General features: G+C 41.7%; 1 protein-coding gene across 1 annotated transcript in view; it reads right to left on the bottom strand.

Annotated features, from left to right (window-relative positions):
• Window positions 1-26,102, bottom strand: part of LOC142760539 (protein unc-93 homolog A-like) — a 74,509-nt gene that overhangs the window by 42,580 nt on the left and 5,827 nt on the right. Inside the window, exon 2 of the mRNA XM_075863732.1 lies at window positions 7,045-7,226. Within this exon, the coding sequence (XP_075719847.1) occupies window positions 7,045-7,226 (182 nt within the window). The remainder of the gene's footprint in view (window positions 1-7,044; window positions 7,227-26,102) is intronic.

The following is a 26,102-nucleotide window of genomic DNA, read 5'->3' as shown; positions in this document are numbered from 1 at the left end:
AAGTCTTTAAAGGAAACCTATCAATCTGAGGCCAGGCTGTTACAGATCAGCAGGAGCTGAGCATATTGTTATATTTTTGCAGGAAATCATTCAGAATAACTGAAATGTTAATCCAGTCTGATCGCCATTTGGGATCAGTAGGGAAATTTCTCCTTTTAAGGGCAGGTTGGTTAATGCCTTAATTGGTTAATGTTTTGTTTTTTTCGTTTTACCTCTGCCTGGATCAATAGGGGTAAAACAGAGTTCTATAGTTACTCCCATGCCTGCCCTTTCTCCTATCTCTTGGTTGAACTTTATGTCTTTTTTTCAATCATGCTACCTATGCAACTATGTAAGGCCTCATGCACACTACCGTAAGGGTATGTTCACACGATAACTGCATTTACGTCTGAAATTACGGAGCTGTTTTCAAGAGAAAACAGCTCCGTAATTTCAGACGTAATTGAATGTACTCGCTTCATTGGAATCAATGAAAAACGGCTCAAATTACGTCTCAAGAAGTATCCTGCACTTCTTTTGACGAGCCGTCTTCTTTACGCGTCGTCGTTTGACAGCGATGCGTAAATGACAGGTCGTCGGCACAGTACGTCGGCAAACACATTCAATCTGAAATTACGGAGCTGTTTTCAGGAGAAAATCATGTACGCCTCGTTTACGTCTGAAAATAGGTCGTGTGAACCCAGCCTTATTCTTATCTGCAATTACGTATCCATAATTGCGGAATAAAATACTGACCCATTCATTTCTATCGGCCGCGGACACCTTCCCGTATATTTACGGGTGTGTGTCCGGGCCATAGAAATGACCCGCAAAAAATAATACATCTCCTATTTTTTAAATACTGCACGGTCGTGTACATGAGGCCTAACTGGTTATCTATTGACCTAAACCACTACTCCCTCTGGGTTTTGATTTCCAGTGAGCGGTCCTAAATAATAATTGACAGTTATTTCTGCATAAACACTCATATGGGGAAGGCTGTCAATTATTAAGTAGGACTGCTTTCTGGACTCCTAAACCCAGAGTAAGCAGGGATGAAAATCAATAAGTACTAAGTTTTTCTAAATCTTTTCCCACAAAGTTATATAACAATCTATTCAACAAATCTTGCTCTATATCTTGCTGCCTTCTGATAGGACAACATTTTCAGTGTTACCGGTTCCCTTTAATACCATGCCAATTAAAAAAGCAATTGCAGAATCTTTACTGCAAAGTCTTTAGTTTAAAGCATTAAAGGGGTTTTCCTAAAATCATAAATTGTCACCTATCCACAGGGTAGGTCATAATTTTCTTATCACTGGAGCCCAACCGCTGGGTCCCCCACCGATCATGAGAACAGGGCAGCTGAGTACAGCGCTCAACTTTTTTCATCATTCTAAATGACTGTAAATGGAGCGACTGGCGCATTCTTGACCACCGCTCCATTCAAGCTCCTCCTCACTGCAGGGGGGTACAGAGTAGAATCTGGGGGTTCAGGGCCACTGTTCTCATGATCGGTGGGGGTTCCAGAAAATTATCATGTATTCTGTGGAAAAGTGATAATTTATGGTTCTGGGAAAACCCCTTGAAGATAATCTCTGAAACTGGAGGAAGAAGCACATTTTTCCAATATGGTTTAAAATCACTGATTCACAGAAGTTGTTTTACCCATGTTCACTACAACATTCCTCTGTTCATAGAAAGGCTGCCAGAACCATAGTTAATATACTTCTTGAAAAACAAAATCAGTAACAGGGACAGATATGTTGTAGGAGCCTTTTCCAAAGGCCCAATAATACATATAAGAGCATTATTAAATGTTTTAGAATAATTAGTATATAATCAGAAAAAAGGTGCTGACCAGTATTTTTAGAACTATATATATATATATATATATATATATATATATATATATATATATATACAGTGAAGGAAATAAGTATTTGATCCCTTGCTGAATTTGTAAGTTTGCCCACTGTCAAAGATATGAACAGTCTAGAATTTTTAGGCTAGGTTAATTTTACCAGTGAGAGATAGATTATATTAAAAAAAAAAACAGAAAATCACATTGTCAAAATTATATATATTTATTTGCATTGTGCACAGAGAAATAAGTATTTGATCCCTTTGGCAAACAAGACTTAATAGACTTAATACTTGGTGGCAAAACCCTTATTGGCAAGCACAACAGTCAGACGTTTTTTGTAGTTGCTGATGAGGTTTGCACACATGTTAGATGGAATTTTGGCCCACTCCTCTTTGCAGATCATCTGTAAATCATTAAGATTTCGAGGCTGTCGCTTGGCAACTCGGATCTTCAGCTCCCTCCATAAGTTTTCGATGGGATTAAGGTCTGGAGACTGGCTAGGCCACTCCATGACCTTAATGTGCTTCTTTTTGAGCCACTCCTTTGTTGCCTTGGCTGTATGTTTCGGGTCATTGTCGTGCTGGAAGACCCAGCCACGAGCCATTTTTAATGTCCTGGTGGAGGGAAGGAGGTTGTCACTCAGGATTTGACGGTACATGGCTCCATCCATTCTCCCATTGATGCGGTGAAGTAGTCCTGTGCCCTTAGCAGAGAAACACCCCCAAAACATAATGTTTCCACCTCCATGCTTGACAGTGGGGACGGTGTTCTTTGGGTCATAGGCAGCATTTCTCTTCCTCCAAACACGGCGAGTTGAGTTAATGCCAAAGAGCTCAATTTTAGTCTGATCTGACCACAGCACCTTCTCCCAATCACTCTCAGAATCATCCAGATGTTCATTTGCAAACTTCAGACGGGCCTGTACATGTGCCTTCCTGAGCAGGGGGACCTTGCGGGCACTGCAGGATTTTAATCCATTACGGCGTAATGTGTTACCAATGGTTTTCTTGGTGACTGTGGTCCCAGCTGCCTTGAGATCATTAACAAGTTCCCCCCGTGTAGTTTTCGGCTGAGCTCTCACCTTCCTCAGGATCAAGGATACCCCACGAGGTGAGATTTTGCATGGAGCCCCAGATCGATGTTGATTGACAGTCATTTTGTATGTCTTCCATTTTCTTACTATTGCACCAACAGTTGTCTCCTTCTCACCCAGCGTCTTACTTATGGTTTTGTAGCCCATTCCAGCCTTGTGCAGGTCTATGATCTTGTCCCTGACATCCTTAGAAAGCTCTTTGGTCTTGCCCATGTTGTAGAGGTTAGAGTCAGACTGATTAATTGAGTCTGTGGACAGGAGTCTTTTATACAGGTGACCATGTAAGACAGCTGTCTTTAATGCAGGCACCGAGTTGATTTGGAGCGTGTAACTGGTCTGGAGGAGGCTGAACTCTTAATGGTTGGTAGGGGATCAAATACTTATTTCTCTGTGCACAATGCAAATAAATATATATAATTTTGACAATGTGATTTTTTTTTTTTTTTATATAATCTATCTCTCACTGGTAAAATTAACCTAGCCTAAAAATCCTAGACTGTTCATGACTTTGACAGTGGGCAAACTTACAAAATCAAGGGATCAAATACTTATTTCCTTCACTGTATATATATATATATATATATATATATATATATATATACACACACATTTTTATATATATATATATATATATAAAAATATGTATATGTGTATATATATATATATATACACATATACACATATATACATTACTTCAGTAATTCCATACAAAAAGTGAAACTCATATATTATATGGATTCATTACACACAGAGTATATAGTAAGTTTGTGGTTGCACTCTGTACTTTAATTATATGAATAGGATAGCACAGCTCACACAAATAGTGAACAATAAACCTATGTGGGAAAAGGGCACATTATGTAAAATAATTACAGCCCAAAAGTATGCCAGATGAAATGAATGGCACAACATTTGCTCTCTCAATACAACCACTACGCAATTCTGCATGTTAGGCCTCATGCACACGACCGTAGTGTTTTTCTGGTCCGCAAATTCCAGGACCGTGTTCCGTGAAATGTCATCCGCAGTTCATCCGTATGTCCTCCGCAGTTCATCCGTATGTAATCCGCAAAATGCGGATGAAAAATAAAAAGCCTAGGTAAAACATGATGACGACAGAACTCATTCCCGGTCGTCGCCTAGCAACACTTCCGCAAATCCGCAAAACTGCGGATGACACACGGCGGTGTATCCGCAATTTCCACGGGCCCATTGACTTCTATTGGCATGTCCGCACCGCATTTGCGGCCCATAATAGGACATGTCCGTAGTTTCTGCGGCACGGATGTGCGGACATGCGGAGAGCCGTGAAAACACGGATAGTGTGTATGGGCCCATAGAAATGAATGGGTCCGCAATTTACCCGTGGATTTGCGGTTGAATTGCGGACGCAAAAACACGGTCGTGTGCATGAGGCCTTATTCTTTATTTTCAGGGGATAATTTAGCTTATACAAGACAGCTTCTGTAGTCAGTGTACAACCATGGGTACTCTCATGAAAAACAAACATTATTAACCTCTGTCTAACCCTTACCCACTCTTCAGGATAATGAAGCATTCAGAGAAGATGACAAGCATACATGTGAATTTATGTGCCATAACATTGGGTAAACATCAGTTAGATCTGTGTAGCTGATAGTTTGCATATTGTGGAGCCATCGTCACCACTCTGGTGAGTTTCCAGGCATAGCTAAGCGTATGTCAATATAGGAATGGGCCCCAAGGTGGCAATGTGATATTCTCATTTACTAATGGAACAATAAGCGGCTGTCAAATACCACATAAAAAGCATTACAAAACCAGAACATGAATGGAGCCTATAAGCTGTTCAAATCAAATATATTATAAGTTCAGTATTAGATGGATGTTTTTAATCTATTTAGACATCATGGGACACATGTAGAAAAAAACATTTTGAGAAAACGTTAAAAAAAATTCACATAACCTCTTCTATTTTAAGATAAATTCTAGGAAGATGGAAACTGGAATCTGAATAGTTGCTCTAGTCAACACTGAGGCTTCATGCACATGACTGTGACCGTAATTACAACCCGCAATTACGGGCATGGACGGCCGCGGACAGCCGGGCGTTTTTACGGGCCGTGCTCCCATTATAAAGTATAGGAGCACGGTCCATAGGACATACTCTATTTTTTCCGGCAGGTTTCTACAGCACGGACTCCCTCTTGTAGACATACGGGAAGGTGTCCGTCGGCCATACAAAAGAATTGGCCCGTAATTACGGACCGTAATTACGGGCGATTTTACGGTCGTGTGCATGGGGCCTGACACTTTTTGTTTGATTTTTATGCATGTGTCAAAATTTCCAATTGTGGAACATAGATTGCACTGATATAAACGTGATAAAACTACATACAGTGAAGGTTCTTAAAGGGTTATTCCCATCTGGCTACTTATTTTATTTTTTGGCCAGCACACATGTACAATCAAAATTAAACCTATTGAACTTCTCCAATCAAATTTCCTACCAGGATTTGATCCTCAATCTTCTTCTTTCCCCTGCTGCTTGTAAAGATTTGGGGACGGCACGCTGTGAAATACATGATGCAGGAGCAAAAGTGCTTGTTCTAAACTACACACTGTTATATATGTTTACATATTGAGATAACAGTGTATTGAGGGAATCCCACAATTACAGCCCTGATAAGGGCTCTACAACTGCTTGAGGAGTTTAAAATATATCAGACATCTCCAGGGCTACTCCAGGACGTCTCTTATTCAGGACCTGCGCAAGAACGGCCACGGCTGCAGGACCCCGGTGGCCGTAACCATTGGAAACTCCTCACAAACATAGCAAAAGACATGGGTTGTACCAGATCAATTATTTACTGAACGCTGCAAAACTAAAAATAGAAGGCACTTACAAATATGCCTATTTTTCTATATGAGATGGGAATACCCCTTTAATGTAGGATTTGGACTTTGGAAAACAGATAATTATGTAATTTAAGCATTTTTTTCTATGTTGTCTCTTTTTCACGTAAAGAGGCTCTGTCACCAGATTTTCAAACCCCTATCTCCTATAGCAGCAGATCGGCGCTGCAATGTAGATTACAGTAACGTTTTGTTTTTTTCAAAAACGAGCATTTTTGGCCAAGTTATGACCATTTTTATATTTATGCAAATGAGCCTTTCTTAAGTACAACTGGGCGTGTTTAAAGTTATGTCCAAGTGGGCGTGTATTGTGTGTGTACATCTGGGCGTTTTTACATGTTTTACTAGCTGGGCGTTGTGAAAAGAAGTGTATGATGCTGACGAATCAGCATCATCCACTTCTCTTCGTTACCACCCAGCTTCTGGCAGTTCAGACACACAGCGTGTCCTCGCTCGTCCGACGCGATGAAGTTCCTGTGGGAGGAAGTGAGTGACGTCACAGCGTGATCTCGCGAGGACACGCTGTGTGTCTGTGCACTGCCAGAAGCTGGGTGGTAACGAAGAGAAGTGGATGATGCCGATTGGTCACATCATACATTCTATTCACAACGCCCAGCTAGTAAAACATGTAAAAACGCCCAGATGTACACACAGAATACACACCCACTTGGACATAACTTTAAACACGCCCAGTTGTACTTAAGAAAGGCTCATTTGCATAAATATAAAAATGGTCATAACTTGGACAAAAATGCTCGTTTTTGAAAAAAAACAAAACGTTACTGTTATCTACATTGCAGCGCCAATCTGCTGCAATACGAGATAGGGGTTTGAAAATCTGGTGACAGAGCCTCTTTAACTAAGGCTTTGTTCACATTTGAGTTGTGGCCTCTGTTTATAACAGAAGCCGCAGCGTTTTCCCAGATCTGTCGTGTGATGGATACCACCGGCGCCCGAAGGATACCATTCACTTATAATGGGATCCATCAGGTTCCATCGTGTTTTCTATTGTTATTTTTCTTTCAAATATGACAGAATCTGCAACGGAGACCCCAACGCATATGTGAACAGGTCCCTAAGTAATGTGCATGTTTTTTTATCTCATTGAACCCAGTAAACAATAACATATTACATACTACATATATTATTATTGATATTACTATAAGCATTGACAGTAAGAAACATACGTATGTATAACATTTAACATTACCATCTCGGGTAAAAGTTTGCCAGGGTGTAGATTATGTAAGAGCATGTGAAAATAGTAAGTGTCCGTTTACATCCAAATTTGCTAATGACAAATGGAGTAAAAACTGCTGCAGAGAAGATTTGACCACCATAAGTAACACTTAAAGACACAGCACCCAGTCCTCCAGAAGGATTAAGACTACTCTGCAGGAAGAAATAATAGAATTACATTTTTGTAATATTGGTTTAGAAAAAGAAGCATTTTAAATTAAATTATTAGTGTCCCCTTCCCGCTGCAGCCACTTTTGATCTTCCTAAGGGTATGACCAGACGTGGCGGAATTGCTCTGGAATCCACAGCGTACACGTTTCTCCATTGCTTTCCACAGCTTTTTAGTTAGGTTCGTTTACATGTTGCGGACAATTCCGCTGCGGAGCATAGGCTGCGGAATTTGGTGTCCGCAGCATACACTGGCTGTGGCGGGCGTGTAGCGGACTTGTTGCGAACTCATTGTGGAATTTCTCCATTGACTTCAATGGAGAGTCAAAATTACGCAATGAAGTCCGCAGATGTTATGTGTGCTGCGTAGCGTATTGGTTTTACGAACATGATACTTCTTCATTCTGACTGGACCTATGTATTTCTAGGTCTACAGCCAGACTGAGGAAGTCAATGGGGCTCCCGTAATTACGGGTGACTACGTGTGTGCACCCGTAATTACGGGAGCGTTGCTAGGCGACATCAGTAAATAGTCACTGTCCAGGGTGCTGAAAGAGTTAAACGATCGGCAGTAACTGTTTCAGCACCCTGGACAGTGACTTCCGATCACAATATACATCAACATGTAAAAAAAAATAGAAGTTCCTACTTACCGAGAACTCCCTGCTTCTTCCTCCAGTCCGGCCTCCCAGGATGACGTTTCAACCCATGTGACCGCTGCAGCCAATCACAGGCTGCAGTGGTCACATGGACTGCCGCGTCATCCAGGGAGGTCGGGCTGGATGTCAAGACAGAGACGCGTCACCAAGGCAACGGCCGAGTAAGTATGAATTTCTTTTAATTTTACTAGGTAAAGGGCTGTCCCTTCTCTTTGTCCTGCACTGATAGAGAGAAGGGAAGTACTTTCACCTCAATACGCAACGGCTAGTCCGCATCAATTTAATGCCCATTTTAGGCAGAGCCACAACAGAATCTGCAACGCAGATTATGTGCGGCATTGATGCAGACAGTGTCGGAAGAAATACGCCACGTCTGGTCATGCCCTGACAGTGCCTCATTTTTAAAATCTGTCATGTTTCACTTTATGTGGTAATAACCTTGGAATATTTATACCTATCCAAGCGATTCTGAGACTGTTTTCTAGTGACATGTTGTACTTTATGTCAGATGTAAAATTTGACCGATACATTCAGTGTTTATTTGTGAAAAACACCAACATTTTGAGAAAATTAACAAAAATTAGCATTTTTCAAAATGTTTAATGTCTCTGCTTATAAGACATACACTTATACGTACCACACAAAATAGTTACTAATTATCATTTCCAATATGTCTACTTTATGTTGGCATCATTTTTTGAACATTCTTTAATTTTTCTAGGACCTAACAAGGCTTATAAGTTTAGCAGAAATTTCTCAAATTTTTAAGAAAATTTCAAAAGTATATTTTGTTTAGGAACCAATTCAATTCTGAAGTGGCTTTGAGGGGCCTATATATTATAAACCACCATATATCAGCCCTCAAAGTTATCAAAACACTTGAAAGTTTCTTAACTCTTTAGGCATTTCACAGGGAGATGACATTTACAAATTATTTTTTTTTACAGAAATTCCATTATAATCAATTTTCTTCCGAAGGTTTAAAGGAAAGTCATAAAAAACATATTATTATTTTATGTACTTTTATTTATTTTAACATTAATATTATATTTAATTTATTTACATATTTTTTTTAACACATTTGTTTTTTATTCGGGGCTGCCATTTTTTTATTTCTTCTGTGTATGTGTCTCTTCATGACACATACACAGATGCAATACGGCAGCTACACGGCATAGGACATAGGAATGGCTCCTGTCCCTATCTGCTATGCTTCTGACGTTGTAACTCTGAACTGTGCATGCTCTGTGACATGCGCAGTTCACAGTCACCAGCGTAGAAGCAGGTTTGTAGGGGTAAAGCCGGCGCCATCTTGTCGAAGCCCGGCAGCATAGCAGGTAAGGTGTGTGTTTGCATGTGTGCATGGGGTGTGTGTGTGGGCGGTGCGTCCATGGTGCTTGGGGAGGTTGTGTCGTGGTTTGAGGGGGTGTGAGTGTAGGGACAGTTTGCCTATGGGGGTGATGTGTGGGGTGGTTTGCGGAGGTGTGCTTGTGGGTAGTGCATGCAGGGTGCTTGGGGGGGTTGTGTGGTGGTTTGGGGGGGTTGTGGGGGGGTGCGTGCAGGGTGATTATGGGGGGTGCGTGCAGGGTGCTTGTGGGGGGATTGTGTGGTGGTTTGCGGGGGTGTTGGGGGTGGGGGGTGCATGCGGGGGTGTCTGTGGGGGGTTGTGCGTGCAGGCTGCTGGTGGGGGGTGTGTGCATCTGGATGGGGTACATGTGGGGGTGTCTGTGGGGGGGGTTGTGTGGTGGTTTGCGGGGTGTGTGTGGGGAAGGGTATTGACAAGACAGACGTCTGCTGTAGGGGAGTATAAGTATTTATATTTTTCATATTGCTAAGTTTATTTTTTTGTTTTGCAGGTTCCGCTGGACCTATTGGACTACGTCATAGATTCAGTGAACTACTGCGATGATCTAAATTTTTTTGTTGTTTTTTTATAAAATGGTTAACGAGGGTTGTGTGGGGGAGTTTTTATTTCAATAAAAATATTTTCTCATGTCCCTGTGTTTTTTTTAATACTTTATTAGCGCCTTGATAATGGCAGTTGTCTGTTTGACGACATCCATTACTAAGGCGGGCTTAGTGTTAGCCAGTAAAAAGGCTAGCACTAACCCCCATTATTACCCCGTTACCCCCCGCAACCAGGGGTGCCAGGATGAGCCGGGTACGATCCAGTACCCGACCTTCTGTTGTGATGGTCGGACACTGGGGCGGCTGCAGGCTGGTATTGTGAGGCTGGGAAGTGCCAAAAACTGTGGCCCTTCCCACCCTGGTAATGCTAGGCTGCTGCTGCTATGTTGTACCTGGCTGATTATAAAAAATGGGGGACCCCCCCACGTAGTTTAAAAAATAATTTATTTTTTTTTAAAAATGACGGGTCCTCCCTATTTTTCATAACCAGCAAGATACAACATAGCAGCAGCAGGCTAGAATTATCACTGTGGGAAGGGTCATGGTTTTTGACCCTTCCCAGCCTCATAAAACAAGACTGTGGCCGCTACAGTACCTGTCCATCATTACAGATGGTCTGGTACTGGATGGTACCTGGCTCTTCCCAGTACCCATGGTGGCGGGGGATACCGGGGTAATTATGGGGGGTTAGTGCTAGCCATTTTACTGTCTCACACTAAGCTCCGTCTTAGTAATAGACGTTGTCAAACAGACAACTGCCATTATCCAGGCACTAATAAAGTATTAAAAAAAAACAGAGACATAAGAAAATATTTTAATTGAAATAAAAACTCCCGCACACAATCCTTGCTAACCATTTTATTTAAACAAAAAACGTACATCATCAAAGTAGTCTACGACGTAGTCCAATAGGTCCAGCGAAACCTGCAAAACAAAAAAAAATAAAGTTAGGCCTCAACCGCACTTCAGTGAAATGCTTCAGTGTGCCATCTGTTTTTTTAACGGATAGCACATGGAACCATTAATTTCTATGGGGCCATACCCACTTTAGTTTTTTAACGGAGCCGTGTGGCCATTCCGATAAAAAACAGGTCCTATTCCTGTCCGTTTTTTGCGGAACTGTCTCGGCCATTCCATTCATTTTGTCTGTTGAAACAATGGACCACACACGGAAGCCACTTGTGTGCGGTCCGTGTTTCATGGATCCGTGATTTGCGGCCGTATGACGAGCAACGGATGTGTGCATGAGGCCTTAGTAATATGAAAAATAAAAATACTTATACTCACCTACAGCAGACTTCTGTCTTCTTCCTGCGCCGCAATGTAAAAAAGTGGCCAATGAAAAATAATTCCCTTAGGGCATGTTCACACGGCACTTAGAAAAATGACATGTGAACATGTCGAATACACTAGCATTTCTTCTAAAGCGGTTTTTAAAATACAGGGATTTTGATGCATTTTTGGTTTTTTTTTTTGCGTGCTTTGTGTGCACTGTTTGCAAGCTTTTGGGCGTGTAGTTAGGACTCCCACTGACTCTGGGAACCTTTGGCACATGTTATGCACCAAAGAATTGATCCAATGCTTCTTTTTTACTCTACCCGTTATTTAAAAACGCTTGCGTAAAAAAGAGAGTAGTATGTAATAACGGCTCGCATTCCCATTGATGTAAAACGGAAGTTTTTGACTCTTTTTTTGCATGTTTTTTTACGCATTTTTTGTGTGCTTGTTGCACGTTTTTTGGCACATAATTAGGACTTCCATTGACTATGGGAAATTTTTGCTAGTTTTACGTTCCAAAGAATTGACTCAACTCTTCTTTATTTACACTATGCGTTTTTTTAAACCGCTTACGTAAAAAAGTGCGTTGTATGTATTAACGGTGCGCTTTCCCATTTATGTAAATGAAAAGCATAATCAAGCGTTTTTTTTACGCGTTTCTTGGCATATAAAATGTGCCAAAAAACGCGTCATATACGCGCCGTGTGACCCTGTCAACTGAAAAGTCATTCACCACAGGGTCTCCCTCTTCACTTTCACCACTCCCAGGGCTTGTACACATGTAGCGGAGTTGCTGCGTATTTTACGTCCGGAATTGCAGACAGAAAAAACGCAGCAGAATACTGTAGCAGCAATGTGGGTGAGATTTAACAAATCTCATCCACACGCTGCGTCAAAATTCAGAGTAGAAATTGACCTGCGGTGTGTATTTTTCGGACCACAGCATGTCAATTCCTGCTGCGGAAAGTGGACTGAATTGCTGCGTTTTCAGTAGAGATGTCACCTTCTCCCAACATTATGAAAAACGCAGCAAAATACGCACCATTTTCTGCAGTAAAAATGCAGGAAATGGTGCATTTTTTCCACAGCGGAATTTCTGCTACTTTCAACAGAATTGTTGCAGACATTTTCAGCAGCAATTCCGTTATGTGTGGACAAGCCCTTAGCCTTTTGGTGTGTCCTATAACTTCTGCCAGCTATCATTTGTACAATCTCTTAAAAAATGGGAGCTTGACTATGCTTAGCAATTTGAAGACACCTTTTCCAGGCTTGTAGCCAAAAATAGTGAGGTGAGTCTCCCTCCCACATTTACAGCAGATCTAAGTCAGGTTGCTTTGCCTGATTCCCCTTGCTGTAATTCTTGGAAGTGCTCCCTCTCGAGGCCAACATAGGAAAACATGTCAACTTATTATTTCATCTTTAATACTTCCCAGCTTGTGGAAGAAGAAAAAAATACACAAAAAAACGAAAAAAAATTAATAAAAATAAGTAACTTACTTAAAAAAATAATTTTAATTCACGACACATTCCCTTTAACCAGAGAAATACAACTTAATATTTATTGCCCAGATTCTGCAGTTTTTAGAAATATTCCACATATAGCCCAATTGTGCTAATGTACTGAAACACAGGCAAAGGAGCATCTAGTGGATTTTGGGGCACCATGTCAGGTTTGAAGGGGTCTTGTGGTGCAAAAACAGGGAAAACACCCCAAAAAAGGTCTCATTTTAGAAACTACACCCCAAAAGGAAGTAATCCAGAGGTGTAATAAGTATTTTGACCCCACACGTTTATTACCCCAAACATTTATGACCCCATAGATTTTATTAGAATTTGGGCATAAAAATTAAAAATGTTAAATTTCGCAATAAGATGTCGTTTTAGCAAAAAAATAATAATTTCAGCAAGGAATAAAGGACAAAAAGCCACCCCAACATCTGTAAAGCAATTTCTTCAGAGTAAGCAAATACCCCATATGTTGTCATAAGCTGCTATTTTGGGGCACACAATAGAGCTCAAAAGGAAAGGAACGCCATTTGGCTTTTTGAGCACAGATTTTGTTGGATTGGTTTCTCGGCACCATGTTGCTTTTGCAGAGCCCCTAAGGTACCATTACAATGGAAACCAACGAAAAGGGACTCCTTTTTGGAAACTACACCCCTTGAGGAATTCATCTAGGTATGTAGTGAGCATTTTGACCTCACAGGTGTTTCATAGATTTTATTAGCATTGGGCAGTAAAAATAAAAACATTTTTTTCCAATAGGACGTAGCTTTAGATCAAAATTTTCTCAACAAATAAAGGAGAAAAGGAACCCCAACATTTGTAAAGCAACATTTCCAGAGTACGGAAATAATAATAATAATCTTTATTTATGTAGCGCTAACATATTACGCAGCACTTAACAATTTAGAGGGAACATGAACAGACAATATCAGACATTACATAGTGACAAAGGTAATTTACAATTCAAACAAGAGAAGTGAGGACCCTGTTCGCAAGAGTTTACAATCTATAAGGAAATAAGGGAGACACAAAGCGTAACAGTGTTTGTTCTGTGCAATGGTCCAGACATTTTTTGATACACATGGGGTGGTACACATAAAGCCGCATGAGCCGGTCACCAGCCAGTATCCGTATATGACGGACATGAAGTGAAGGAATGTGAGGCAATCTATTTCTGATGACTAATCTAAAAGGGGGGCCATGGAAAGGAGTCAGATTAGGAAATGTTATAGGCCTGTCTAAAAAGATGTGTTTTCAGGGCACATTTAAACCTGTGGATATTGGGAATTACTCTGATTGTCTGGGGTAGCACATTCCAGAGGACTGGTACCGCACGAGAAAAATCCTGGAGACAGGAGTGGGAGGTTCAGATTATGGAGGATTTTAATCTAAGGTCATTGGCAGAACGTAGAGCCCGAGTAGGGTGGTAGACAGAGATGAGGGAGGAGATGTAGGAGGTGCAGCACTGTGGAGAGCTTTGTGTGTAAGTGTAATAAGTTGAATTTTATTCTGAAGTGGATGGGCAACCAGTGCAGTGACTGGCAATGGGTAGAAGCGTTGGTGTAGCGGTTGGTCATAAAGATGAGCCTGGCTGCTGAATTAAGGCTAGATTGGAGAGGGGAGACTTTAGTGAGGGGAAAGACTGACTAATAATGAGTTACAGTAGTCAAGACGAGAGTGAATCAGAGCAACAATGAGAGTTCTGGCTGTTTCCTCCGTAAGGAAAGGGCGAAATCTGGAGATGTTTTTGAGGTGAAAATGACAGGAGCGTGAAAGTGATTGAATGTGAGGAGTAAAGGAAAGATCTGAGTCCAAAATAACCCAGACACAGTGGGCGTGCTGCTTAGGAGTTATGATAGTGACAAACACTGAGATGGAGACATCTGGTTTAGGTAGATTAGTAGATGGTGGGAACACAAGGAACTCAGTTTTAGAAAGATTCCGTTTTAGATAGAGAGAGGATATGATGTTAGAGACAGCGGAAAGACAATCACTGGTGTTTTGTATTAGAGCAGAGGTGATGTCATGGGAAGAGGCACATAATTGTGATGGTTTGTTCAATAGGGGCTGTGTAGAGAGAAAAGAGGAGTGGACCTAGGACTGATCCCTGAGGAACCCTGATAGCAGGGGGATAAGGAGAAGAAGTAGAACCAGCAACTGACACACTGAACAAGCAGTCAGAGAGATAGGAGGAAAACCAAGAGAGAGCAGCATCCTTGAGGCCAATAGAGTGGCGCATGTTAAGTAGGAGTTGGTAGTCTACAGTGTCAAAGGCTGCAGAGAGATCCAGAAGAATCAGGAGAGAGTATTTACCGTCCGATTTAGCCGCCAAAAGATCATTTGAGACTTTAGTAAGGGCAGTTTCTGTGGAGTGTAGAGTGCGGAAACCAGATTGTAGGGGGTCTAGAATGGAGTTGGCAGAGAGATAGCGAATAAGGCGAGAGTAGACCAAGCATTCCAGGAGTTTGAAGATTAAGTGGAAATTAGAGACTGGTCGCTAGTTAGTCACGCTGGATGGGTCAAGAGTTGTTTTTTTCAGTAATGAGTTTATAATGTCATGCTTAAAAGAGGAGGGAAAGATACTAGAGGAAAGAGAGGGGTTAAATATTTTAGTCAGGTGACAGCTGGGGAGAGCGACTGGAGGAGGTGTGAGGGGATAGGATCACTAGGGCAGGTAGTAGGACGAGAAGAAGAGAGGAGCCTGAAGACTTCTTCTTCTGTTATTGGGTGAAATGCTGAAACTGAAGAAGAGGGAGTGTGGGAGGGAAGGGGATTGATGCTACTAGGGGACTGGGAGATAATATCATGCCGGATGTTGTCAATTTTAACTTTAAAATAAGCGGCCAGGTCTTCAGCATTGAGATCTGTGATTGGTGTCTGCACTTTAGGAGTAAGGAGGGAGTGAAAAGTATCAAAGAGGCGTTTTGGATTATTAGATAGTGTGGAGATGAGAGAAGTGAAATAGACTTGTTTGGCGCGGTGAAGGGCAGAGTTGTAAGTTTTGAGCATAAATTTGTAATGGAGGAAGTCTGCAGCCAAATGCGATTTTCTCCACAGTCGTTCGGCACATCTCAAGCACCGCTGATGAAAGCGGGATTGAGGCGTGTGCCAGGGTAGTCGTCGATTTTGTCGGGTGGTTCGGAGTGTAGGGGGGGCTGCTTCATCCAATGCATTTTTGAGAGTGTTATTGTAAAGTTTGGCAGCCAGATTGGGACAGGAGACGGAAGAGATAGGGGACAATGAGGAGTTTACATTGTCTATGAGTTGCTGAGTGTTAATGGAATGTAGATTTCTGTATGTCTGATACGTAGGCATGACCTGAGGAGGCAGAGAATATTTGATAGTAAGGGAGAGAAGGTTGTGGTCAGAGAGTGGGAGAGGAGTTTTAATAAAGTCATAAACAGAGCAGAGCCGGAAGAAGACCAGGTCAAGTGAATGCCCGTCTTCATGTGTAGGAGAGTTAGTTACATAGTTACATAGTTACATAGTTAGTACGGCTGAAAAAAGACACATGTCCATCAAGTTCAACCAAGGGACGGGAAAGGGAAGGGAAAAATTTCTACACATAGGAGCTAATACTTTTTTGTTCAAGGAAATTATCTAACCCTTTTTTAAAGCCATCTACTGTCCCTGCTGTGACCAGCTCCTGCGGTAGGCTATTCCATATATTCACAGTTCTTACAGTAAAGAAGGCTTGTTGCCTCTGCAGGTTGAACCTTTTTTTCTCCAGACGGAGGGAGTGCCCCCTTGTTTTTTGAGGGGTTTTTACATGGAACAGGATTTCACCATATTTTTTGTATGTGCTATTAATATATTTATATAAATTAATCACGTCCCCCCTTAGTCGTCTTTTTTCAAGGCTAAATAGGTTTAATTCTTTTAATCTTTCCTCATAACATAGATTCTCCATAGCCCTTATTAGCTTCGTTGCTCTGCTTTGTATTTTTTCCAACTCCAGGGCATCCTTTCTATGAACTGGAGCCCAGAACTGAACTGCATATTCTAGATGAGGCCTCACTAATGATTTGTAAAGTGGCAATATTACATCCCTGTCCCGCGAGTCCATGCCTCTTTTAATACACGACAAAATCCTGTTGGCCTTTGAAGCAGCTGATTGACACTGCATGCTGTTATTTAGTTTATGATTTACAAGTACACCCAGATCCTTCTCAACAAGTGACTCCCCCAGTATAGCTCCCCTAGGACATATGATGCATGCAGGTTGTTGGTACCCAGATGCATAACTTTTGAGCTCTTTCTAAGCTTGGTGGTTTAAGTGGCTTGTGATCTAAGTGGAGTTCTAAAACCGGAGTTGAAAAGAGGAGTTGAAGCCCCAGTAAGTACTCTTCTTTTTTTTTTACTTTGACAATTGTTCACTGGTTTGTTGTAACTTGGATAATGGATAGCAAGATTGGAGGTTTACTTCAGTGCACAGTTTGCCATATGTATACACGACTGGAGCCGGAGTTCCAGGGTGAATATCTCTGAGGCAGATGTGAGCATGTTGTTCACCTGGAAGCTCGCATTAGAGATCTGGAGGAGCAGAATCCAACACTGAGGAGGATAGACAATCTTGAGATGAGCTTGCTGCTCACGGAGCATGCAGTTAGTGAGTTAGAACTGGAGGGTGAAGACATGGGTGAGCAGGATCAGGTAAGTAGCTGGGTTAATGTAGTTAGGGGCAGTAGAAAGGGGTCAAAGAAAAGGAAGGCCAATCCGGTTTTTGACATTCGAAGCAAAATTTCCAAGCTGGGTGATGATGCGAGGGTGTCGGTCTCAGAAATGGCAGCCCTAGTGGATACTGATCTCCCTAACAGCCGGGAGAACAGCCCAGCTAGTAGTCGGCGGCATGGTAATGCAGGTAAGCCAAGACAATTGATAGTTGTAGGGGATTCTATAATCAGGAAGACGGATAGAATAATTTGTCGCCAAGACCACCTCAACCGAATGGTTTGCTGTCTCCCTGGTGCCAGGGTTCGGCATGTGGTGGAACGGGTGGACAAATTGCTGGGAGGGGCTGGTGATGATCCAGCTGTTGTGGTCCATGTCGGTACCAAAAACAGAATAAATGGTAGGTGGAGGAGCCTAAAGAATAATTTTAAAGAACTAGGCTACAAGCTAAAGGGAAGGACCTCCAAGGTTGTATTCTCAGGAATACTGTCTGTGCCATGCGCATCACTGGAAAGACAGCGGGAGCTCAGGGAGTTAAATGCATGGCTTAAGTCTTGGTGTAGAGGAGAAGGCTTTGGGTTCCTAGAGCACTGGGCTGACTTTTCATTGGGGTACAAACTGTATTCTGCAGATGATTTGCACCTAAATGGAAGGGGGTCCGCTGTGCTGGGGGAGAGAATTATAGCTGGGGTGGCAGAGTATTTAAACTAAGGCTGAGGAGGGAGGCCAATGTACAAAATAAAGGGGTAGTTATGTTAGAGAGGGGTCAGACTATATTGGTGGGGGGAGAAAAAGATGGTGGGGAGAGGACTAGACAACAAGATAAGGAGATCCTTTCGTTACAAAACAGCAGTGAAAATAAAAAAGCCCAAATGTCAAATAATCACATTTCTGATAGTAAAACATTTAAAGGCAAGTTAAAGTGTATGTTCACAAATGGCAGAAGTCTAGCAAGTAAAATTGGGGAGCTGGAGGCCTTGATACGGGAAGAAAATATAGATATAGTTGGTGTTGCTGAAACATGGCTGGACACTTCACATGATTGGGCTGTAAATCTACAGGGTTTTACACTGTTTCGGAAAGACAGGACAAATAGGAAAGGTGGTGGTGTATGTCTGTATGTGAGAAGCGATGTGAAGGTGAGTGTGAATGAGACATTAGAGGGTGAAGATTGTGAGGAGGTTGAAACCTTGTGGGTGGAATTACAAAGGGAGGTAAACACTGAAAAAATTACTTTTGGTGTAATCTATAGACCCCCCAATATAACTGAAGAGATAGAAGGTCAAATATATAAACAGATGGAGCGGGCTGCACAGGCGGGTACTGTTGTGATAATGGGAGATTTTAATTACCGGGATATTAATTGGTGTCATGGTTACATAGTTACATAGTTACATAGTTAGTACGGCTGAAAAAAGACACATGTCCATCAAGTTCAACCAAGGGACGGGAAAAGGGAAGGAAAAATTTCTACACATAGGAGTTAATACTTTTTTGTTCTAGGAAATGATCTAACCCTTTTTTAAAGCCATCTACTGTCCCTGCTGTGACCAGCTCCTGCGGTAGGCTATTCCATAGATTCACAGTTCTCACGGTAAAGAAGGCTTGTCGCCTTTGCAGGTTGAACCTTTTTTTCTCCAGACGGAGGGAGTGCCCCCTTGTTTTTCGAGGGGGTTTTATAAGGAACAGGATTTCACCATATTTTTTGTATGTGCCATTAATATATTTATATCAGTTAATTATGTCCCCCCTTAGTCGTCTTTTTTCAAGGCTAAATAGGTTTAATTCTTTTAATCTTTCCTCATAACTTAAATTCTCCATGCCCCTAATTAGCTTCGTTGCTCTTCTTTGTATTTTTTCCAACTCCAGGGCATCCTTTCTATGAACTGGAGCCCAGAACTGAACTGCATATTCTAGATGAGGCCTCACTAATGCTTTGTAAAGTGGCAATATTACATCCCTGTCCCGTGAGTCCATGGCTCTTTTAATACACGACAATATCCTGCTGGCCTTTGAAGCAGCTGATTGACACCGCATGCTGTTATTGAGTTTATGATTTACAAGTACACCCAGATCCTTCTCAACAAGTGAATCCGCCAGTGTAGCTCCCCCTAGGACATATGATGCATGCAGGTTGTTGGTACCCAGATGCATAACTTTACATTTATCTACATTAAACTTCATCTGCCAAGTGGATGCCCAAACACTTAGTTTGTTTAAATCTGCCTGCAATTCATGAAAATCTTCCATAGACTGAACTATATTACATAGCTTGGTGTCATCTGCAAAAATAGAAATAGTGCTATTAATCCCATCCTCTATATCATTAATAAATAAGTTGAATAATAGTGGTCCCAGCACTGAACCCTGGGGTACACCACTTATTACCGGGGACCATTTAGAGTAGGAATCATTGACCACAACTCTCTGGATACGGTCCTTGAGCCAATTCTCAATCCGATTACAAACTATATTTTCTAAACCTATAGTCCTTAAAGGAACAGTGTCATCACAAATTATTTTTTTATATGTTAAAGATGTTAGTGCTTTATTAAAAACGTTTATATTCATTTGTGTGTTTGTGTTTTACTTTTTCTTATTTTTACACTTTTTCTTCCCTATGGGGGCTGCCATTTTTTGTTCCATTTCTGTGTGTGTCGATTAACGACACATACAGACATGGAATACGGCAGCCACAGTCCCATAGGGACTGCGAACGGCTCCCGTCCCATTGACTGCAGTGTACGGCGTCTGTGTGGGAACTGCGCATGCGCCGCTCCCACACAGTCCTATTCGAAATTGGCGCCGTCCGGCGCCATTTTCCTGTGGACCGGAAGTCGCGGCCGGACAGTAATATTACTACTTCCGGTCGCGGCTTCCGGATTTGTGCACTTGCACCAGCGGCAGCAAACGGAGCGGACGGGCCGGAGGGAGCCGCGGCGGCAGGAGCAGGTAAGAGATTTCAATGTATGTTCGTGTTTGTGTGTGTTTACTACTGTATGTAAACCTACTACACTGTGGGTTAGCTAAAAAAATGGCGACACACAGTGTAGGAGGTTACACCGTTCAAACCCCTCGTTTATCCCGGCACTAGCCAGGATAAAGGAGGGGGGGATGCTGAGAGCTCACTAGAGCGAGGGCTTTTAACCCAATGTTGCAATGCTGCAATTTTGGGAACAGCTCCATCTAGTGACCAAAAATGGGTAGTATTATAAATTAGAAATAATTTATAATATTTCCTGACTCGTGCAAAAAAAAAAAAAAAATTTGAACAATGTTTAATCACCCACACACTAAATGTTTAATTTTTTTTAAAAAAACATGTTTTTCTGGCAACACATTCCCTTTAATTTACCCATTAGGCGTCTATGGGGGACAGTGTCAAATGCCTTTGCAAAGTCCAAAAACACTAAATCCACAGCGGCCCCTCTGTCTAGGCTTCTGCTTACCTCTTCATAAAAACAGATTAGGTTAGTTTGACAACTTCTGTCCTTAGTAAAACCGTGCTGGCTGTCACTTATAATGCTATTTTTTGTCACATAATCCTGTATATAGTCCCTCAATAGCCCCTCAAACATTTTCCCCACGATGGATGTTAAGCTTACTGGTCTATAATTACCCGGGGAAGACCTAGAGCTCTTTTTGAAAATCGGCACCACATTTGCGCTGCGCCAGTCCCTTGGCACTATACCAGTCACTAGAGATTCTCTGAATATTATGAAAAGGGGGACAGAAATAACTGAACTAAGCTCTTTAAGAATTCTAGGGTGTAACCCATCTGGTCCCAGGGCCTTGTGCACATTTATTTTATTTAATTTAGCTTGGACCATATCTACATTCACCCAATTCAGTATATCAACTGATATATTAACAGCACTGGCACCGGCTATATCAGCTGCTCTTTCTTCAGTTGTATATACAGAGCTAAAGAACCCATTTAGTAACTCTGCCTTCTCTTGATCCCCTGTGACCAACTCCCCATTACCATTGTCTAGGGGTCCTACATGTTCAGACCTTGGCTTTTTAGCATTTATATACTTGAAGAATTTTTGGGGATTTGTTTTACTATCCTTGGCCCCCTGCCTTTCATTTTGTATTTTTGCTAATTTTATTACATTTTTACAGATTTTATTAAGCTCTTTATATTTTACAAAGGCTGCAGATGTACCCTCAGATTTGTGTTTTTTAAATGCCTTTTTTTGTCATGTATTGCCTCTTTCACAGAAGGTGTAAGCCATGTGGGGTTTAATTTGAGTCGTTTATACTTGTTACCTATAGGAATAAGTTTTGCACTATAATTACCCAAAGTAGATTTGAAAATCTCCCATTTATCATTTGTCCCATTATTTGGAATTAGTTCATCCCAGTCTATATCCTGAATTGCAGCCCTCATCCTGGGGAAATTGGCTTTCTTAAAATTAAGTGTTTTTGCCCTCCCAGTCTGTGTTTGTTTTTTACAGTATAGGTAAAATGTAACTATGTTGTGATCACTGTTACCAAGGTTTTCACGAACATTGACATTCCCAACAAGATCTGCATTATTAGAAATGACCAGATCCAACAGAGCTTCACCTCTAATCGGGTCTTCCACAAACTGGCCCATAAAATTTTCCTGCAACAGGTTGAGGAAATGTCTCCCCTTTGCAGTTGAAGCCGAACCATGACACCAATTAATATCCCGGAAATTAAAATCTCCCATTATTACTACAGTACCCGCCTGTGCAGCCCGCTCCATCTGTTTATATAGCTGACCTTCCATCTCCTCAGTTATATTGGGGGGTCTATAGATTACACCAAAAGTAATTTTTTCAGTGTTTACCTCCCTTTCTAGTTCCACCCACAAGGTTTCAACCTCCTCACAATCTTCACCCTGTAAGGTCTCTTTTACACTCACCTCATATCACTTCTCACATACAGTCATACACCACCATCTTTCCTATTTGTCCTGTCTTTCCGAAACAGTGTAAAACCCTGTAGATTTACAGCCCAGTCATGTGAAGAGTCCAGCCGTGTTTCAGCAACACCAACTATATCTATATTTTCCTCCAGTACCAAGGCCTCCAGCTCCCCAATTTTACTTGCTAGACTTCTGCCATTTGTGAACATACACTTTAACTTGAACTATTTTATCACCACACTGTGCACGTGTGTTCACTCACTTCTCACTATCATTTATTATTTATTATTATTTTTTATGAAATAATATTCTTTCATAAATTGTTTCCCCGGTTTACTATATGTTATATATATTTATTTTTGTATATATATAAGTCAATATATGGTCTTTTTTGTATTGATGGTTTTATGAAATGACAGTATGACACTATGTTTGATGTATTATCAAATTATGTATATTTTTTCTATATATGTATTATTGTTTATATTTTGAGACATTAGAGTTCCATTGTATATTTATATTCTGTTTCTCACATAAAAAATCGGATCGTGATACATATGCCCTATACTGGTTCTTGCCATATAAGTTGATCTCGTATTGTCCTTGCCCATACTTAAAATGGCCACTATGGTGTGATACGTCATATATAAGCTATTACATCTGTTGTCTGCGGCGCTTGCGGTCTGATGCGCACGCGCATGCGTGTTTACATTCCTTGAGACGTACACTGGACATTTGCAATGGTGGTGTTTGCTGCTTACCGATCAGCATTCAGGTAACTTTAGACATGCTGATTCACCAATGTAGAACACCTGGCACATTTCAGGTGTTCAGCATTGGGGATTTGAGAATGTCGTGCTGCTATTTGCTATCTCTGAATAAACCTCTCCCACCACTGAGTGTAAATACAACGCCGGTCACCTTACTAGTCAGTACCCCTTGAAAAAGCTACCGCGAAACATGCGTCGGGGCTCTTGCTGTGGAGCTCATTTTTGGCTTGATATGCAATACACGGGTTGGTATGGCTTCTGGGACCTACTCTGATTTTTGGTGATACCCTGGTCTCTATACCACTTTATTTACACTGAGATTTCAGTGTTAGCTACAAGTCTCTCGTGTATACTATTTTTTACAGGGTCTGTATTACATTGTGCTGTTTCAGCATGCTTTTTGGAGACACATTTTGTGGTGTCGGTTATCCTTGTACCGTACATTTATAGCATGACTGTCATAGTGACCCTGTCCGGTATTATTGAATGTTGAATATAGGCCATTCTGAGTAGCCTCATGTTCTCCACATTGTATATTTTAATTGTCTGTGGTTTTTAGGTCCTGATGGCCAACATGTTCTTATGTATATTGTAATAAAGAATTTATATTTTTTGCAAGTTACTTACTGTACTTGGTGTCATTATTTTTCCCTTTTGGGAGATTTGATTTGTCTTCACATACAGTTATAGGTATTTATTATACACTTTAACTTGCCTTTCAGTTTTTCACTTTTATTATCAGAAATGTGATTTGACATTATTTGGGCATTTTTATTTACACTGCTGTTTTGTAACAAAATGATCTCCTTATCCTGTTGTCTAGTCCTCTCCCCACAGTCTGTTTCTCCCCCCACCAATATAGTCTGACCCCTCTCTAACCTGACTACCCCTTTTATTTCTACATTGACCTCCCTCCTCAGCCCTAGTTTAAATACTCCACCACCCCAGCTAGAATTCTCTCCCCCAGCACAGCAGACCCCCTTCCATTTAGGTGCAAATCATCTGCAGAATACAGTTTGTACCCCAATGAAAAGTCAGCCCAGTGCTCTAGGAACCCAAAGCCTTCTCCTCTACACCAAGACTTAAGCCATGCATTTAACTAAGTTGTGACAGACCTAGGGAGGAGGTTAAAGATAGAAACTGGGTGGCAGATGGGGAGATTGGATTATCAATGGGGATGTTGAAGTCACCCATGATGAGAGTGGGTGTTTCAGAGGATACAAATTGTGGAAGCCAGGCAGCAAAATGATCCAGGAATTGGCGGGGTGAGCCCTGGGGGCGGTAGACAACTGCCACTGGGAGGGAAAAAGGGTGAAAAGGTCTGAAGGTGTGGACTTCATAAGAGGGAAATGTGAGCGAGGGTACTGGGGGAATGACCTGAAAAGTGCAAAAGATGTATACCTACTCCTCCGCACTGCCTGTTCACAGATCTGGGGGCATGAGAGAAATGGAGACCACCATATGATAAAGCAGCAGGGGAAGCAGTGTCAGACAGGTGTAGCCATGTTTCCATAAGAGCCAGAAGGTTGAGAGAGTTAGAAAGGAATAAGTCATGAATAAAGCTGAGTTTGTTGCACACGGACCGAGAATTCCAGAGAGCACAGTTAAAAGAGACAGGAGAAGACATACAAGAAATGGTAAGAAGATTTGCAGAGTTTCTATGTGTGGCAGGTAAGTGGTCGAGCTTGGCCGATAATGTGGTCATGAACTACTGTTTGGGCACACAGCAGCAGCTCCGTATTTAGAGTTGATGCTGCCCTAGGCACTTTTAGTGCTGACGCCCCCCATAACTCATGAAGTTATGGATACAGCGTAGCTCGCTGACATTGCAGCTCCAGCGCTGTACCCAGGAAAGGTAAGTAATAATTGTTTTGTTTTTTTATGTGTTACTAAAGTGTTTTTTTATAGTTGGATTATGGTTTTTTACAGGTTCGGTTCTTGGATTACTTCGGATTTGAGGACTAATTCAATTACGGCGGTTATTATTTTATTAGTTAACGAGGGTTGTGTAGGTTTTTTATTTCAGTAAAATATTTTTTCTGTGTGTCTGCGTTTCTTTTTCATTTTATTACTACCGCCTTAGTAATGGCCACTCTCTGATTGACAGCGTCCATTACTAAGGCGGGGCTTAATGTTAGCCGGTGAAAAGGCTAGAAGTAACCCCCCCCATTACTACCCCCTATCTACCGCCACTACGGGTACCGGGAAGAGCCAGGTATGATCCAGAACCCAACCATGTGAAGTGATGGTCGGCCACAGGGGCGGTCGCAGGCTGGTATTATTAGGCTGGGAAAGCCCACAAACAGTGGCCCTTCCCACCCGGGTAATTCTAGACTGCTGTATCTGGCTGGTTATGAAAAATGGGGCGGACCCCATGTTGTTTTTTTCAATTATTTATTAAAAAAACAAAAAAAACAACGATGTGGGGTCCCCCCCATTTTTCATAACCAGCCAGATACAACATATCCGAAGTCAACAACTGAACCTGTAATAAAACGCAAAGAATACACACAAAAAAACATCAGTAACACTAATAAATAAAAAAGCAAAACCATTATTATACTTACCTTCCTGTGTCCGTGAAAGTTAACTAAGCAGTGACAGCTCTAAGCTGTCATTGGTTAGTTTACATCACGTGGTCCAAGTTATCCCCGATTCATAAGCCTACTATTAAAAGTAGGCCAATGAACTTAGGTGACTGGCCACCACGTGATGTAAAGTAACCAATGGCAGCTTAGAGCTTTCACTTTTCAGTTTACTGAGTCTTGTAAGTGGCACAGGATCACCGAGACTTTTGGCACAACTCGGGTGTGTGTGGCAATATGAACCTAGTGCTGGACTCCTTTAGATGCAAAGGAATCAGTGCGCTAAGAGTTACTAGCGTCAGCTCGGAATCACCATTTACTTTTGCCGTTGGGGCAGGCCTGGCCTTTTCTGATCGGAACGATGCCAGATAGCGTGGTGACGTAATCGCACCACCTGTGCCACAGGAAAAGCACCGAATGGCGAGGAAGGGAACTGATGGTTCACTTCCCTCGCCTGTGCGTTCAATTGAATTTGCATCCCATGGATGCGGATACAATTGAAGTGACCCTCTGGTCCCGGGGACTGTGACATACAACATTGTAAAGTAATAAAAACATACCTTACCTGGTGCCCTCCTGTTGTGCCA

This window comes from Rhinoderma darwinii, chromosome 4 (genome assembly GCF_050947455.1).
Source record: "Rhinoderma darwinii isolate aRhiDar2 chromosome 4, aRhiDar2.hap1, whole genome shotgun sequence".
Lineage (NCBI taxonomy): Eukaryota > Metazoa > Chordata > Amphibia > Anura > Rhinodermatidae > Rhinoderma > Rhinoderma darwinii.
This window is presented reverse-complemented; position numbering and strand designations above follow the sequence as displayed.